This window comes from Neoarius graeffei, chromosome 7 (genome assembly GCF_027579695.1).
Source record: "Neoarius graeffei isolate fNeoGra1 chromosome 7, fNeoGra1.pri, whole genome shotgun sequence".
Classification (NCBI taxonomy): domain Eukaryota; kingdom Metazoa; phylum Chordata; class Actinopteri; order Siluriformes; family Ariidae; genus Neoarius; species Neoarius graeffei.
In genome coordinates this window covers 92,808,395-92,824,502 of record NC_083575.1, presented here as the reverse complement: position 1 = coordinate 92,824,502, position 16,108 = coordinate 92,808,395, and the positions used below count along the sequence as shown (strand labels likewise).

At 40.4% G+C, this 16,108-nt stretch overlaps 1 protein-coding gene across 2 annotated transcripts in view; it reads left to right on the top strand.

The window, feature by feature from the left end:
* Nucleotides 1–13,493, top strand: part of vegfc (vascular endothelial growth factor c) — a 175,019-nt gene extending 161,526 nt beyond the window's left edge. For both annotated transcript variants that reach the window (XM_060926576.1, XM_060926577.1), the window contains exon 7: nt 12,659–13,493. In XM_060926576.1, the coding sequence (XP_060782559.1) occupies nt 12,659–12,773 (115 nt within the window). In that variant the 3' untranslated portion in view covers nt 12,774–13,493. The remainder of the gene's footprint in view (nt 1–12,658) is intronic.
* Nucleotides 13,494–16,108: the final 2,615 nt, after the last annotated feature.

The window sequence follows — 16,108 nt, the reverse complement described above, 5'->3', positions numbered from 1 at the left end:
AGTGTGTGTCAGTCTCAGTGAAGGTGTGGTTTCTGTGTGTGTCAGTCTCAATGAAGGAGGTGTGGCCTCTGTGTGTGTCAGTCTCAGTGAAGGTGTGGTTTCTGTGTGTGTCAGTCTCAATGAAGGAGGTGTGGCCTCTGTGTGTGTCAGTCTCAATAAAGGAGGTGTGGCCTCTGTGCATCATTGTTAGTGAAGGAGGTGTGGCCTCTGTGTATTAGTCTTAGTGAAGGAGGTGTGGCCTCTGTGTGTGTGTCAGTCTCAATGAAGGAGGTGTGGCATCAGTGTGTGTTGGTCGTAGCGAAGGAGGCGTGGCCTCTGTGTGTGTCAGTCTCAATAAAGCAGGTGCAGTTTCTGTGTGTCAGCCTGAGTAAAGGAGGCATGATTTCTGTGCCTGTCAGTCTCAGAGAAGGAGGTGTGGCCTCTGTGTCTCTCAGTCACAGTGGAGGTGTGGCCTCTGTGTGTCAGTCTCAATGAAGGAGGTGTGGCCTCAGTATGTGTCGGTTGTATGGAAGGAGGCGTGGCTTGTATGCCAGTTTCTGTGAAGGAGGTGTGGCATCTGTTTGTCAGCCTTCATAAAGAAGGCGTGGCCATTGTGTCAGTATCAGAGGAGGAGGCGTGGCCTCTGTGTTTCCGTCTCAATGAAGGAGGCATGGCCTCAGTGTGTGTCAGTTGCAGTGAAGGAGGCGTGGCCTCTGTGTTTGTCAGTCACAGTGAAGGAGGTGTGGCTTCTGTGTGTCAGCCTAAGTAAAGGAGGTGTGGCCTCTGTGTGTCAGTCTTAGTGAAGGTCACAATGAAAGAGATAACAATCTGCTCAGATGAACATCACCCATACTGATGTTGAGATCGTGTTTAGGACTTTACTGGAATTTTCCCCTACACACCAGGGCTTTACATTAACTTTTTTGCTCACCGGCCACTGTGGCTAGTGGTTTTCCCGAGTCACTAGCCATTCAGCCTTTTCACTAGCCACAATTTTGTTGCCAGGAAATCGAAGTTTTTTATTCACCATGATACGTTAAAGGTGATGATACACGGGGCAACTTTTTGGGCAATGTTGCCGAGCAATGTTGCTGGCAACAGGCAACTAGGTGAGACACAGGGCAACTTTTCAGGGCAACTAACAATGGGCAACAACAGTTAGCAACGGCAGTTTACAGTTAGCTAAAAAAAATCGATGTCTTAATTTTTGCTGTGACCATTTAATCAAGCTGTCTGTTGTTTTTTAGAGCTTTGGTGAGGTAAATTCCTCCATATAGAATATTAAAATAACAACTTACCGGCGTAAAAACAGATGAGGAGTCTCTCCATCTCTTCACTCCACTGACACTGAGCGGCCGCCATATTTGTTTGAAATTTCTGATCCGAACCTCACCGGAGGTCACATGACTCGATACTCGCGTTCTGATTGGCTTATCTCAAAAAGTTGCCAGAGATTATCAAAACCATCAGAAAGAAACAATGTTGCCCAATCTCAATAGAAAAGAGTCAAAACGCAATTGCCCAGCAACATTGCTCGGCAACATTGCCCAAAAAGTTGCCCCGTGTATCATCACCCTAAAGTTCGGAAGATCTAGATTTAATTATGAATGGCAGCGTATAATTCATCTCTACAGTAGCACTCGTATTGAGTGCTGTTAAGGTCGCTCCCTATATGAAAACATGCATCTAGTTCAGACAAAAATATAAACAGAGTATTCTGTTTATTGAACTTAAATTCAAGCCCCTTACAATATGAAATATCGTATAATATGAAAAATAACATTCAGTACAACTGAACTGATTCTAATATTAAAAGTCCAATTCAAAACATTTATCATTCAAAAACATTTGATGTTTTGATATGCAAGTATTATTATGTATATTATGTATTATCTATTAATCGTGTGTGTGTGTGTGAACATGCGTAGAGAGAGACATTAAATGTCCTCGTTACATTCATCATCAGATGAATCTGAATGGTCCATGAAAAATGGTCTTCGTGACCTGAGGCTTCCAGCAAGCCATAAGTTGATAGCTGGGGCAGATCAACTTCTTTCCAATCGCGTGAACGTTTCTAAACAGCAGCTCCATCCTCTCCAGCTCAGCCGACTTCATGACAGCCAGGGACTTGAAAGCAATGCTGTCCTGTAGTGACCAGCCGTCTTCGCCTGTTTTGATGTTATACTACCGATGTGTGCATTTGACTTTTCGTGGTCCTTTATAGTTTCGAGTTTAAAATTGCTGGTGCCGGTCTTTGCCAGACTTTCTACAGTCTTCGCAGTATATGGTATTTTCGGTTTTGCTATGAACTAGCCAATCTCGCCTGAACTTCCATTTGTCATTGAACTGTCTTATCTTCCTATTAGCGTCTTGTTCATCTCCATGGCCGTAGCCAGCTGTGAGGCCCCCGCGGTCCGGACCTCGGTCATTTTTAAGAGCTGAAAATACATTTGTACGCTAAATATTCAACTAGATAAAATAATAAAGAATAACATTAAAACGTCTCCGTAAAAAGCGCATTGTTAATTATGTTAAACGTTGATTCTGTCTTCTGTGTCTATTTCGCGTGCGCAGTTCGGAGACCAAGAACACCAAAACCGAATGAGCGTGCGACTCGGCGGAGGAACGCAGTGCAGGAGACACGGGGTTTCCATGGTAACCATCAGCGCACTTTCATGAAGCTGTTAAATTTACATTTTCGAAGCAGCGCAGTTTTGTCCTCATTGCTTGGGCCAGATCAAACCATTAAATTATTCTTACTCTTGCCACATACATGATTTTTTTTTTTCAAAACTGATGATATTCAGTTCAAACACCATTAAAAGTAATTTCAGGAACAGATTTCTTGTGTGGCGTGTAATTCACCCCTCTCATTTAAATATGTCGAACATTTTTAGGCGTGCGCTTTGTGCATCACGGACCTCGGTGATTTTAAAATGCTGCTCCAGCCCTGATCATCTCTGCCCCTTTTTCCTGAGCAGCAGGGTTTGAAACTCCAGCTATATGCCACCACATAGTGCGCTTGTCAGTCGTCAGCAACTTTGTCGCTTCGTTCATTAACCGCAGGTTACCGTATCACTGATTTTATCTGAGATGTTAACGAGCGTTCTAAACAATTCTAACATGTTGTCAGAATGTTTATGCAGGTGCTCATGGGAGTTGTAGGCGCATAATATTACATTACAATGTTTTTATTATATCAGATGCCTTCAGAGAAAACTACAATTAAAATATATTGTCATACCACAGAATAAACCACCCGCCAAAGTGGCTAGTGAGACTAAAGTCATTACCCGCCAAAGCCAAATTTTACCCACATTTGGCAGGTGGGCGGGTGCTAAGGCCATTATTAAAAAATGTTCTGTTTCCGGTCCACCGGCCGGGTGAGTGCCGTTTGTGCTGTTGAATTTTTTTTTTTTTAACGCCGGGTTTTCGACATTTTTTTCGGGTTCGTAAATCTAAAATCGAACTTGACATTTCCGCAATCCCAGGGCTTTCCACTAAGGCTCATACTAGCCAGCCATGACAAATAAGTAGCCAGCCGGGTGGGGGGGAGTAAACACAAAATAAACTCCTGTGCACGCAGTTTCCAGGATTAAATGTATTTTCCACAGGCAATTTATTTATTCACGTTACTCAAATACAAAGTAAAATGGCAGTAAATCATCTTTCTTTTCTTGCGTATTGCATCATGAGGCGTTCCTGGCTTGTAAATCTCTTATTTTCGGTGCATGACACATTCACGCAGCTGAGCATGCTATGAATTAACAGCGACAACGGTCTGCAGTGGGGCTACGCAATTACACACTCAGCGAACATTTCTCCATTTGTGTATGAAAATACACTCCAACCACTCAGTTTGGGTTCATTTACAACCAACGGTGTCTTTTGATGCCAGCATGTAATTGAACGAGAGAAGACTGGTTTACCGGAGACAAAATAAGCGTTCTCTCTGCTTCTGTGCCCTCCGACACACTACTGCCTCCGCCGAGTGCGTGCGCTCTGAACTGAATCAGCTCTGCGCATGCGCCGTGCGGCACAAAAAAATGGCAGCCACCATGAAGGAAGGAGATCCGGAGTTTTCAAACATTTGCTTAAGTGTGAAATTGCAAAATGATATTCTAGCGAACAACAAAATAGTAAAGATTCAGAAAAACAAATTATTCAGTGATCATTTTAATCAGGGCTTTGAACCAGAATTTTTTTCCTATTGGTTCGTTCCGAACAGAAACGGAATTTTAACGTTTCCGGTTTTGGGTTCCACCATTAAATAGATGTTCCTGAACCGGTTAGAACAAAAAAATTTCATTCCCGGAACGGTTCATTACGTTCCCTGTCAGCTGTTTAACAAATGGCTATAAAATTATGTCTGTCTCATCCAGCTTAAGCCAAATGTAGGCTAATTCTATTACAACCTTCATTAAATAAGACAAGAAATAATTCAAAACAATTATTATTTCAAATGTTGGCGATTTGGATTCTCAGTATGTCTTCCCATCTACACAAACAGAAAAAGTGCCAAAAATGAAAGAGAATTTGTTTAGTGTGTTACCAAAGGCGAGTCAGGCCCTATGCATTGATAGGCTAACAGAGGTTAACGTCATTTAATGTTCGCGAGCCTCTCATTAACGTGGACAAATATATTGATATCGTGTTTGAAATTGACGTTTTTGAATAACGATAGACTGCAATATTTACCTCTTATTTAAGATGTGGAGACGTGATAGCAGTCCACCTTCCCGCTCTCTCCATTCAGTCAGCGAACGTCACACAGGAAGTGAACCCCAGCAGGTCATAGAAACTTGCGCAGGAGAAGAATGACTTTTTTATTTGTAGGCTACGGAAACTTTGAGGAACGAAATAAAAACCGGTATTAACCGGTTACCATTATTTTTAATAAGCGTTTCTGTTCCAGAACATAAAAAATAATAAAGTTTCTGGTTTCGTTTCTGTTCCATGTGAAATAGAAAAAGTTCCCGGTTTTCGTTTTCGTTCCTTGAACCGGTTCAAAGCCCTGATTTTAATAGTGTAATTTCATCCGAACTAGGCCTAACGCTCGATTTAGAACTACAAAAAGTCCGTGTGTCGGACATTTTAAGTACCTTTTGTAAAAGTTTTGCAAAGAAAGAAAAAGCAAACACAGCATTGCGATTTCTTATCCATCCATAAAAAAAAAAAATCCCTCCCTCCGGAAATTTTTTTTTGCTCACCCGGTGGACAGGAAACGGATTTTTTTTTAAGGATGGCCTAATGTAAAGCCCTGCTACACACACACACACACACACACACACCCCTGCTTTGGGCCAGTAGCTGAATTCCTTTATGAATTAAGTAGGTTGAGTCACGAATGCTGGATATGAGGACCACCTGTTTAAACTCTCTCTATTCGGGTTTGACCTACTGAAGCTTTGTGTGTGTGTGTGTGTGTGTGTGTGTGTGTGTGTGTGTGTGCATGTGCGTGCACAGAGGAGGCTGAATCCAGCCAAGTGTTGTTAGGGAGGAATATCAAGGTAACAAATTTTGGTGAAAATTAAGGAACACAGCAACAGCTTTCTAAAAACATGTACTGTGGTGAGAGTCTTTACCGCTGGGCCGTGGCATCGGACGCACGGATTCATTCCGATTTCCTTCCGATTTAACACACCAGAATTCTTTCATGAGACATATTGGCTGGATCTGGGGTGTTCGAAGCAAGGAACATCTGGTTAAACTCTCTTGACATTTGTTTTCAATCTGCTCGAGCTTTAGGAGAGTAGTTTATTTTCTTGCTTTTTTCTCTGTGTGGTTCTGGATTAAATGCTGGAAGTGTTCGTATATATTTTTATGTTTTTCTTAACGCTAATATATGATATGCATTTTGCGGTGCTGTATATCCATTTCAGATAAAATAGACTAAAGTGTGGTGTGTGGTTTACTGATTAAAATTAGGATAAACGTTCGGGACTGGATCGTTTTACGTAGCTTTTGAGGCAGTCAAGCTGCACGGCATGAGATTCTCATGACGAAATATATAACGTACGACTCTAGTAAAATATATCAATGTTACACTTATTAAAGAAAAATGCAGTGCAGTAGATGTAAGTAAAAACAATATGCACTGGCATGATGATGATGATGATGATGCCCTGCTTTAGAAATGCACATAATCATGCACTTTAAAGGCAGAGATTTTAATTATAAAGATTATTGTTCCATTCGTTTGGGTGGATTTTTTTTCTTTAAATATGATATTTAGGAACTGTCTCTAAAAGAACATGACAGCATCATGAACAGAGCTGAAAAGTGTCAAAAACATGATGGGTTTCAGTCACATTCACGCATGCTGTTCATGTCTGCGTAATGTGTGTGCACGCGCGTGTGTGTTTGTGCATATGATGACTTTGCACACATCAGTCATCTGTGCTTCACAGAGTTATAATTCTTGAGCTCCTTTTCAAGTTAAAGCACAGTGATGTCGCTGGTTAAGAATCCTGAAGATGGAAGTGGCAGGTCAGTCTAACCCCCTGATTTGTGCCTCACGTCACTGAAAATGATTCTTGAATCTCGCTCTACAGTACTGTACATCTTATGAAAATTCTTATTCTTTGGATAAACTAGTCATAATTATGATAATTATGATCTATGGGGGGGCGGCACGGTGGTGTAGTGGTTAGCGCTGTCGCCTCACAGCAAGAAGGTCCTGGGTTCGAGCCCCGGGGCCGGCGAGGGCCTTTCTGTGTGGAGTTTGCATGTTCTCCCCGTGTCCGCGTGGGTTTCCTCCGGGTGCTCCGGTTTCCCCCACAGTCCAAAGACATGCAGGTTAGGTTAACTGGTGACTCTAAATTGAGCGTAGGTGTGAATGTGAGTGTGAATGGTTGTCTGTGTCTATGTGTCAGCCCTGTGATGACCTGGCGACTTGTCCAGGGTGTACCCCGCCTTTCACCCGTAGTCAGCTGGGATAGGCTCCAGCTTGCCTGCGACCCTGTAGAACAGGATAAAGCGGCTAGAGGTAATGAGATGAGATGATCTATGGGCTTTCATACAAATCAGATCAAGACAAATGAGTGAAATACACTGTGTATAATTATTAACATTACATCAGCGCTGTGAGAAATGTATTAATTGTTAACGTTATAATTGAGTGCAACTGATTCTGAAAGTTTAGAAGTCATAAACATGAAAAACAGTTACGGAACGCTTACCAGGAAATGAAGGGTTACGGAATGCTTATGGAGAAGCAAACAAAGAAACAGTTACACAAAGCTTACAAAGAAACAAAGGGTTACTGAACACTTACAGAGAAATAAAGAGTTATGGAACGCTTATGGAGAAAAAAGTTACTGAACACTTATAGAAAAACAAAGGGTTACTGACCGGTTACGGAGAAACAAAAAATTATGGAAAGCTTACGAAGAAACAAAGGGTTACTGAACACTTACGGAGAAACAAAGAGTTATGGAACGCTTACAGAGAAAAAAGGTACTGAACACTTACGGAGAAACAAAGAGTTTTGGAACACTTATGAAGAAACAAAGGGTTACTGAACACATACGGAGAAAAAGAGTTATGGAACGCTTACGAAGAAGCAAAGGGTTACTGAACACTTACGGACAAACAAAGAATTATGGAACGCTTACGAAGAAACAAAGGGTTACTGAACGCTTACGGAGAAACAAAGGGTTACTGAACACTTACGGAGAAAAAGAGTTATGGAACGCTTACGAAGAAACAAAGGGTTACTGAACACTTACGGACAAACAAAGAATTATGGAACGCTTACAAAGAAACAAAGGGTTACTGAACACTTACGGAGAAAAAGAGTTATGGAACACTTACGGAGAAAAAAAGTTACTGAACACTTATAGAAAAACAAAGGGTTACTGAACGCTTATGGAGAAACAGGGTTACTGAACGCTTATGGAGAAACAAAGGGTTACTGAACACTTATGGAGAAAAAGAGTTATGGACCGCTTATGGAGAAAAAAGGTACTGAACACTTACAGAAACAAAGGGTTACTGAACACTTATGGAGAAAAAGAGTTATGGAATGCTTACGAAGATTCAAAGGATTACTGAACACTTACGGAGAAACAATGAGTTATGTAACGCTTACAGAGAAAAAAGGTACTGAACACTTACAGAGAAACAAAGAGTTTTGGAACACTTATGAAGAAACAAAGGGTTACTGAACACTTACGGAGAAACAAAGGGTTATGGAATGCTTACTGTGGTGTAAGTGGTTAGCGCTGTCGCCTCACAGCAAGAAGGTTCCGGGTTCGAACCCAGCGGCCGGCGAGGGCCTTTCTGTGTGGAGTTTACATGTTCTGCCCGTGTCTGCGTGGGTTTCCTCCGGGTGCTCCGGTTTCCCCCACAGTCCAAAGACATGCAGTTAGGTTGACGTGGGGCGGCCTTGGGCTGAGGTGCCCTTGAGCGAGGTACTGAACCCCTGACTGCTCCCCGGGCGCTCTGGTGTGGCTGCCCACTGCTCTGGGTGAGTGTGTGTGTGTGTGTTCACTGTTTCAGATGGGTTAAATGCAGAGGATGAATTTCACTGTGCTTGAAGTGTGCATGTGACAAATAAAGATTTCTTATTTTTCTTTTCTTCTTACGGGGAAAAAAAGTTACTGAACACTTATAGAGAAACAAAGAGTTACTGAACGCTTGTGGAGAAATACAGAGTTATGGAATGCTTTCGAAGAAACAAAGAGTTACTGAACGCTTATGGAGAAACAAAGAGTTACTGAACGCTTATGGAGAAACAAAGAGTTACTGAACACTTATGGAGAAACAAAGAGTTATGGAAAGCTTTCGAAGAAACAAAGAGTTACTGAACACTTATGGAGAAGCAAAGAGTTACTGAACGCTTATGGAGAAACAAAGTTACTGAACACTTATGGAGAAACAAAGAGTTACTGAACACTTATGGAGAAGCAAAGAGTTACTGAACGCTTATGGAGAAACAAAGAGTTACTGAACGCTTATGGAGAAACAAAGTTACTGAACACTTATGGAGAAACAAAGAGTTACTGAACACTTATGGAGAAGCAAAGAGTTACTGAACACTTATGGAGAAGCAAAGAGTTACTGAACGCTTATGGAGAAACAAAGTTACTGAACACTTATGGAGAAACAAAGAGTTACTGAACACTTATGGAGAAACAAAGTTACTGAACACTTATGGAGAAACAAAGAGTTACTGAACACTTATGGAGAAACAAAGTTACTGAACACTTATGGAGAAACAAAGAGTTACTGAACACTTATGGAGAAGCAAAGAGTTACTGAACGCTTATGGAGAAACAAAGTTACTGAACACTTATAGAGAAACAAAGAGTTACTGAACACTTATGGAGAAACAAAGAGTTACTGAACGCTTATGGAGAAACAAAGTTACTGAACACTTATGGAGAAACAAAGAGTTACTGAACACTTATGGAGAAACAAAGAGTTACTGAACACTTATGGAGAAGCAAAGAGTTACTGAACGCTTATGGAGAAACAAAGTTACTGAACACTTATGGAGAAACAAAGAGTTACTGAACACTTATGGAGAAGCAAAGAGTTACTGAACGCTTATGGAGAAACAAAGAGTTACTGAACACTTATGGAGAAACAAAGAGTTACTGAACGCTTATGGAGAAAGAAAGAGTTATGGAATGCTTTCGAAGAAACAAAGAGTTACTGAACACTTATGGAGAAGCAAAGAGTTACTGAACGCTTATGGAGAAACAAAGTTACTGAACGCTTATGGAGAAACAAAGAGTAACTGAACGCTTATGGAGAAACAAAGAGTTACTGAACGCTTATGGAGAAACAGAGAGTTACTGAACACTTATGGAGAAACAAAGAGTTACTGAACGCTTATGGAGAAACAAAGAGTTACTGAACGCTTATGGAGAAACAAAGAGTTACTGAACGCTTATGCAGAAACAAAGAGTTACTGAACACTTACAGAGAAACAAAGAGTTACTGAACACTTACGAAGAAACAAAGAGTTACTGAACACTTACGAAGAAACAAAGAGTTACTGAACGCTTATGGAGAAAGAAAGAGTTATGGAATGCTTTCAAAGAAACAAAGAGTTACTGAACGCTTACGAAGAAACAAAGAGTTACTGAACACTTATGGAGAAAGAAAGAGTTACTGAACACTTATGGAGAAAGAAAGAGTTACTGAATGCTTATGGAGAAAGAAAGAGTTATGGAATGCTTTCAAAGAAACAAAGAGTTACTGAACACTTACGAAGAAACAAAGAGTTACTGAACGCTTATGGAGAAAGAAAGAGTTATGGAATGCTTTCAAAGAAACAAAGAGTTACTGAACACTTACGAAGAAACAAAGAGTTACTGAATGCTTATGGAGAGACAAAGAGTTACTGAACGCTTATGAAGAAACAAAGAGTTACTGAACGCTTATGGAGAAACAAAGAGTTACTGAACACTTATGGAGAAGCAAAGAGTTACTGAACACTTATGGAGAAACAAAGAGTTACTGAACGCTTATGGAGAAAGAAAGAGTTATGGAATGCTTTCGAAGAAACAAAGAGTTACTGAACACTTATGGAGAAGCAAAGAGTTACTGAACGCTTATGGAGAAAGAAAGAGTTATGGAATGCTTTCGAAGAAACAAAGAGTTACTGAACACTTATGGAGAAGCAAAGAGTTACTGAATGCTTATGGAGAAACAAAGTTACTGAACGCTTATGGAGAAACAAAGAGTAACTGAACGCTTATGGAGAAACAAAGAGTTACTGAACGCTTATGGAGAAACAAAGAGTTACTGAACGCTTATGCAGAAACAAAGAGTTACTGAACACTTACAGAGAAACAAAGAGTTACTGAACACTTACGAAGAAACAAAGAGTTACTGAACACTTACGAAGAAACAAAGAGTTACTGAACGCTTATGGAGAAAGAAAGAGTTATGGAATGCTTTCAAAGAAACAAAGAGTTACTGAACACTTACGAAGAAACAAAGAGTTACTGAACGCTTATGGAGAAAGAAAGAGTTACTGAACGCTTATGGAGAAAGAAAGAGTTATGGAATGCTTTCAAAGAAACAAAGAGTTACTGAACACTTACGAAGAAACAAAGAGTTACTGAATGCTTATGGAGAGACAAAGAGTTACTGAATGCTTATGGAGAAACAAAGAGTTACTGAACACTTACGAAGAAACAAAGAGTTACTGAACGCTTATGCAGAAACAAAGAGTTACTGAACACTTACAGAGAAACAAAGAGTTACTGAACACTTACGAAGAAACAAAGAGTTACTGAACGCTTATGGAGAAAGAAAGAGTTATGGAATGCTTTCAAAGAAACAAAGAGTTACTGAACACTTACGAAGAAACAAAGAGTTACTGAACGCTTATGGAGAGACAAAGAGTTACTGAACGCTTATGGAGAAACAAAGAGTTATGGAATGCTTATGAAGAAACAAAGGGTTACTGAACATTTACAGAGAAACAAAGCATTATGCAACACTTACGAAGAAACAAACTGTTAGAAGAAGAAGCCTTTATTTGTCACATGTACACTCAAGCACAGACTTAAACACACAGTGAAATTCGTCCTCTGCATTTAACCCGTCTGAAGCAGTGAACGCACACATGCACACACAAGTGAGCAGTGAGCACATACTCATGCCCAGCGCAGTGGGCAGCTATGCTACAGCGCCCGGGGAGCAGTTGGGGGTTCAGTGCCTCACTCAAGGGCACTTCAGCCCAACCTCAGGCCATGGCCACCCCATGTTAACCTAACCACATGTCTTTGGACTGTCGGGGAAAACGGAGCACGTGGAGGAATCCCACGCAGACACGGGGAGAACATGCAAACTCCACACAGAAGGGCCCCCATTGGCCGCTGGGCTCGAACCCAGAACCACTACACTACCATGACGCAATGCTTACAAAGAAACAAAGGGTTACAGAACACTTACGAAGAAACAAACTGTTAGAAGAAGAAGCCTTTATTTGTCACACGTACACTCAAGCACAGACTTAAACACAGTTTTTAAAAATATATATCATTTTTGTCGGAGAAACAAAAAAGACATAAGATAAATTCTTATTCTTTGGGTAAACTTGTCATAATTATGATACCAACAATGATCTCTGGGCTTTCATACAAATCAGATATATTCCGTCTGAAAAATCAGTGGAATACACTGTGTGTAATTATTAACATTCTGTCAGAGTTGTGAGAAATGGATTAATTGTTAAAGTGAATAACGAAAATCGATTGATACTGAAAGTTCATAAGTAGTAAATATTTACGAAAATGTTGAGAGATTATTTTGCTAAGAATATTATGAATTTATACAAAATATTGAAGTGGGATATGAAATCACATAATTTGCACAATTATTTATAAAAATAAAAAATCGTAAAATGCAAATGACATGAGTTTAAAGAGGATTTTCTTGTTGCTGATTAATTTTGGGGCTCGGTAACTACATCTATGCTCCCACCACCATGCTTCACACTTGGCAGAAAGTCTCATTAGACTACATGTTTGCTATATTCGTGGCATACAATCCCAGTTAAATCCAGGTGAGTTCCAGGAAGGTGTAGGGAAGGGGGTGTAAACTTATGCAACACACTATAGGAAGTGACCGAGAGCTTGTCTTTCAGTATAAATATCTGTGACACCTTTGATTTGGTGTCTGAAACTCATCTCTCTCTTTGTTTTCTCTCTGATAGCTGCTACAGGCCGCCGTGTCACGGGGACCCGAGGAAGCGGGAATGCAAGGAAGGTTTTTACTTCAGCGAGGGAGTGTGTTACTGCGTCCCCAATTACTGGGGGAGACTGGATTAGCGCACGCAAAGCTAGCAGCTAATGGAGCTAAAAGAAGCGCAGAGATGCTAACATAAGCAGCCTTCGTGGTGCCTGCTGCTAATCAGACTCCCTTTTGCTAGCATGGACTAGCAAATCAGCAAACGGGGACTAACTGAGGAAAAAATAAACATAAATAAATAAAAGACATTTGATTGTAGCCCCAAATATCAGACAGAGGGGAGCGAGCTTATGTTGAACTTTCAAGAAGCTGCAGCTGTTTTATTTTCTACATCATTGACTTTTTTTTTTTTTTTACTCATTATTTGTCAGATATTGATTATATAATTTATTGCCACTAAAAAGATTTTTTTTTCATTTTTTGTGTATAGCTATTTTGAATCTTCACAAAGGAAATACACTGTGATCAATATTTTTGTATCATGTGAAGTCCAGTAAAAAAAAAATAAATAAAATATAAAGTTGTCTTATATATTGTTAACTTATTTATAAGCTAGTCTATTATACAGAAATAGTACAGATAAAGCAGAACCATTCCAATGTATTCAGTTATTCAGCTCTAGCACTAGAACCTCCGTATACTGTATGAGTTTTATCTCCAGCGAGAATTCCATTGCAGAAATAAAAGACTGTTCTTATGAAAAGGAGAAAAATGTAAGATGGAAAATGATAAAGAAAACCCAGTCGGAGCATCGTCCAGCAAAAGTCTGCACCGTGTCACAAATAAACATTTTATATTTTGTACCTACAAAAATTGTAGCAGTGCATCATTTCTGTAAAAAAAAAAGGCAGAGCGCAAAGAGACATTCAACCCAACACACACAAACGTAGAGTGACAATGAGAAATGGCATATTTGCATTTTGGTTGTGTATTCTTGGGGTAAGCGTGTAATGAAAGTGAATTTACAGTATATAGAATGATAAAGTCCAAAGGATTTAACACCGTTTACAGAACTGTATCTGAGGGAAGCTTCCACACAGTGACAGGCGATTGTTCATTTTTGACATAAGTGTGACATTTTCTCCAATCGTGTGCCACAGTTTCAGCTACAGTGGAAAGATATTTGAAAGGAAATTTTTCTTATGGAGCAATAAAGACTTAGAAAACTCTTATGATGATATAAAGAGTTACAGAACTCATCTCATCTCATCATCTCTAGCTGCTTTATCCTGTCCTACAGGGTCGCAGGCAAGCTAGAGCCTATCCCAGCTGACTACGGGCGAAAGGCGGGGTTCACCCTGGACAAGTCGCCAGGTCATCACAGGGCTGACACATAGACACAGACAACCATTCACACTCACATTCACACCTACGCTCAATTTAGAGTCACCAGTTAACCTAACCTGCACGTCTTTGGACTGTGGGGGAAACCGGAGCACCCGGAGGAAACCCACGCGGACAACATGCGAACTCCGCACAGAAAGGCCCTCGCCGGCCACGGGGCTCGAACCCGGACCTTCTTGCTGTGAGGCGACAGCGCTAACCACTATACCACCGTGTCGCCCGTTACGGAACTCATATGACACAATAGAGATTTATGGCTCTCCCATAAAGCAACAAAGAGTTACAGAATGCTTATGAAGAAACAAAGAGCTATGGAACATTTACAAAGAAACAAATAATTATGCAATGCTTACGAAGAAATAAGTAGTTACAGAACACTTACAAAGAAATGAATAGTTACAGTGTTGAGCGTAAATGAGTGCACCCCCTTTGAAAAGTAACATTTTAAACAATATCTCAATGAACACAATTTCCAAAATGTTGACAAGACAAAGTTTAATATAACATCTGTTTAACATATAACGTGAAAGTAAGGTTAATAATATAACTTAGATTACACATTTTTTCAGTTTTACTCAAATTAGGGTGGTGCAAAAATGAGTACACCTCACAACAAAAACTACTACCGTACATCTAGTACTTTGTATGGCCGCCATGATTTTTAATGACAGCACCAAGTCTTCTAGGCATGGAATGAACAAGTTGGCGACATTTTGCAACATCAATCTTTTTCTATTTTTCAACAACGACCTCTTTTAGTGACTGGATGCTGGATGGAGAGTGATGCTCAACTTGTCGCTTCAGAAATCCCCAAAGAAAATAATTTCTTAACACCATAAAGGTGAAGGCTACAAGAAGATCAGCAAAGCTTTACTTATCAGTCAGAATACTGCCCAGATAGCAAAAATCAGTTGAATCAACATTGAAATAGCGTTTGGCAGAAAACATTGAAATAATGTTGAAATGATATTGAAAGTGTCCCCTTGAATTTGGGTTGAATCAACGTTGAATTTTCAACCCTATCAGCATTGAATCAATAGTGATTCAACCATCATCTAAATAGAAATTTCTATTTAGATGATGGTTGAATCACTATTGATTCAATGCTGATAGGGTTGAAAATTCAACGTTGATTCAACCCAAATTCAAGGGGACACTTTCAATATAATTTCAATGTTTTCTGCCAAACGCTATTTCAATGTTGATTCAACTGATTTTTGCTATCTGGGAATTGCTCAAGGGCACCTCAGCCCAAGGCCGCCCCACGTCAACCTAACTGCACATCTTTGGACTGTGGAGGAAACCCACACAGACACGGGGAGAACGTGCAAACTCCACACAGAAAGGCCCTCGCCGGCTGCTGGGTTTGAACCTGGAACCTTCTTGCTGTGAGGCGACCGTGCTAACCACTACACCACTGTGAGAAATTGGGTTGATGTTGATGTTTCACCGTACACAATGATGGAAAGGCCTGTCTGTGGACATGAACCAGATATGATATGAACCAGAAAGGATTATACAGTCTTTACCTGGACAATAAAATATTGCCTAAATACAGTACTAGCAGTTAAACTTACTGTACAATTCAAATAACTGCCTGACTCACAAAATATTTGAATATTTGCTCCGGTTTCCCCCACAGTCCAAAGACATGCAGGTTAGGTTAACTGGTGACTCTAAATTGACCGTAGGTGTGAATGTGAGTGTGAATGGTTGTCTGTGTCTATGTGTCAGCCCTGTGATGACCTGGCGACTTGTCCAGGGTGTAGATACCCCGCCTTTCGCCCATAGTCAGCTGGGATAGGCTCCAGCTTGCCTGCAACCCTGTAGAAGGATAAAGCGGCTAGAGATAATGAGATGAGAATACATAACATGTCATAATAAGTCTGTATAGTAATCCTCAGTCACTGTTTTATCCTACTCAGTATGGTGGTGAATCTGGAGCCTATGCCAGGAACACTGGGCGTGAGGTGGGATGGGGTTCTTGTCCATCAGAGTACCATGTGTACAAGCACATGTTCACTTAACCACTATTTTTAACCACACTACCACAAAGAGGAGAACTGGCCAG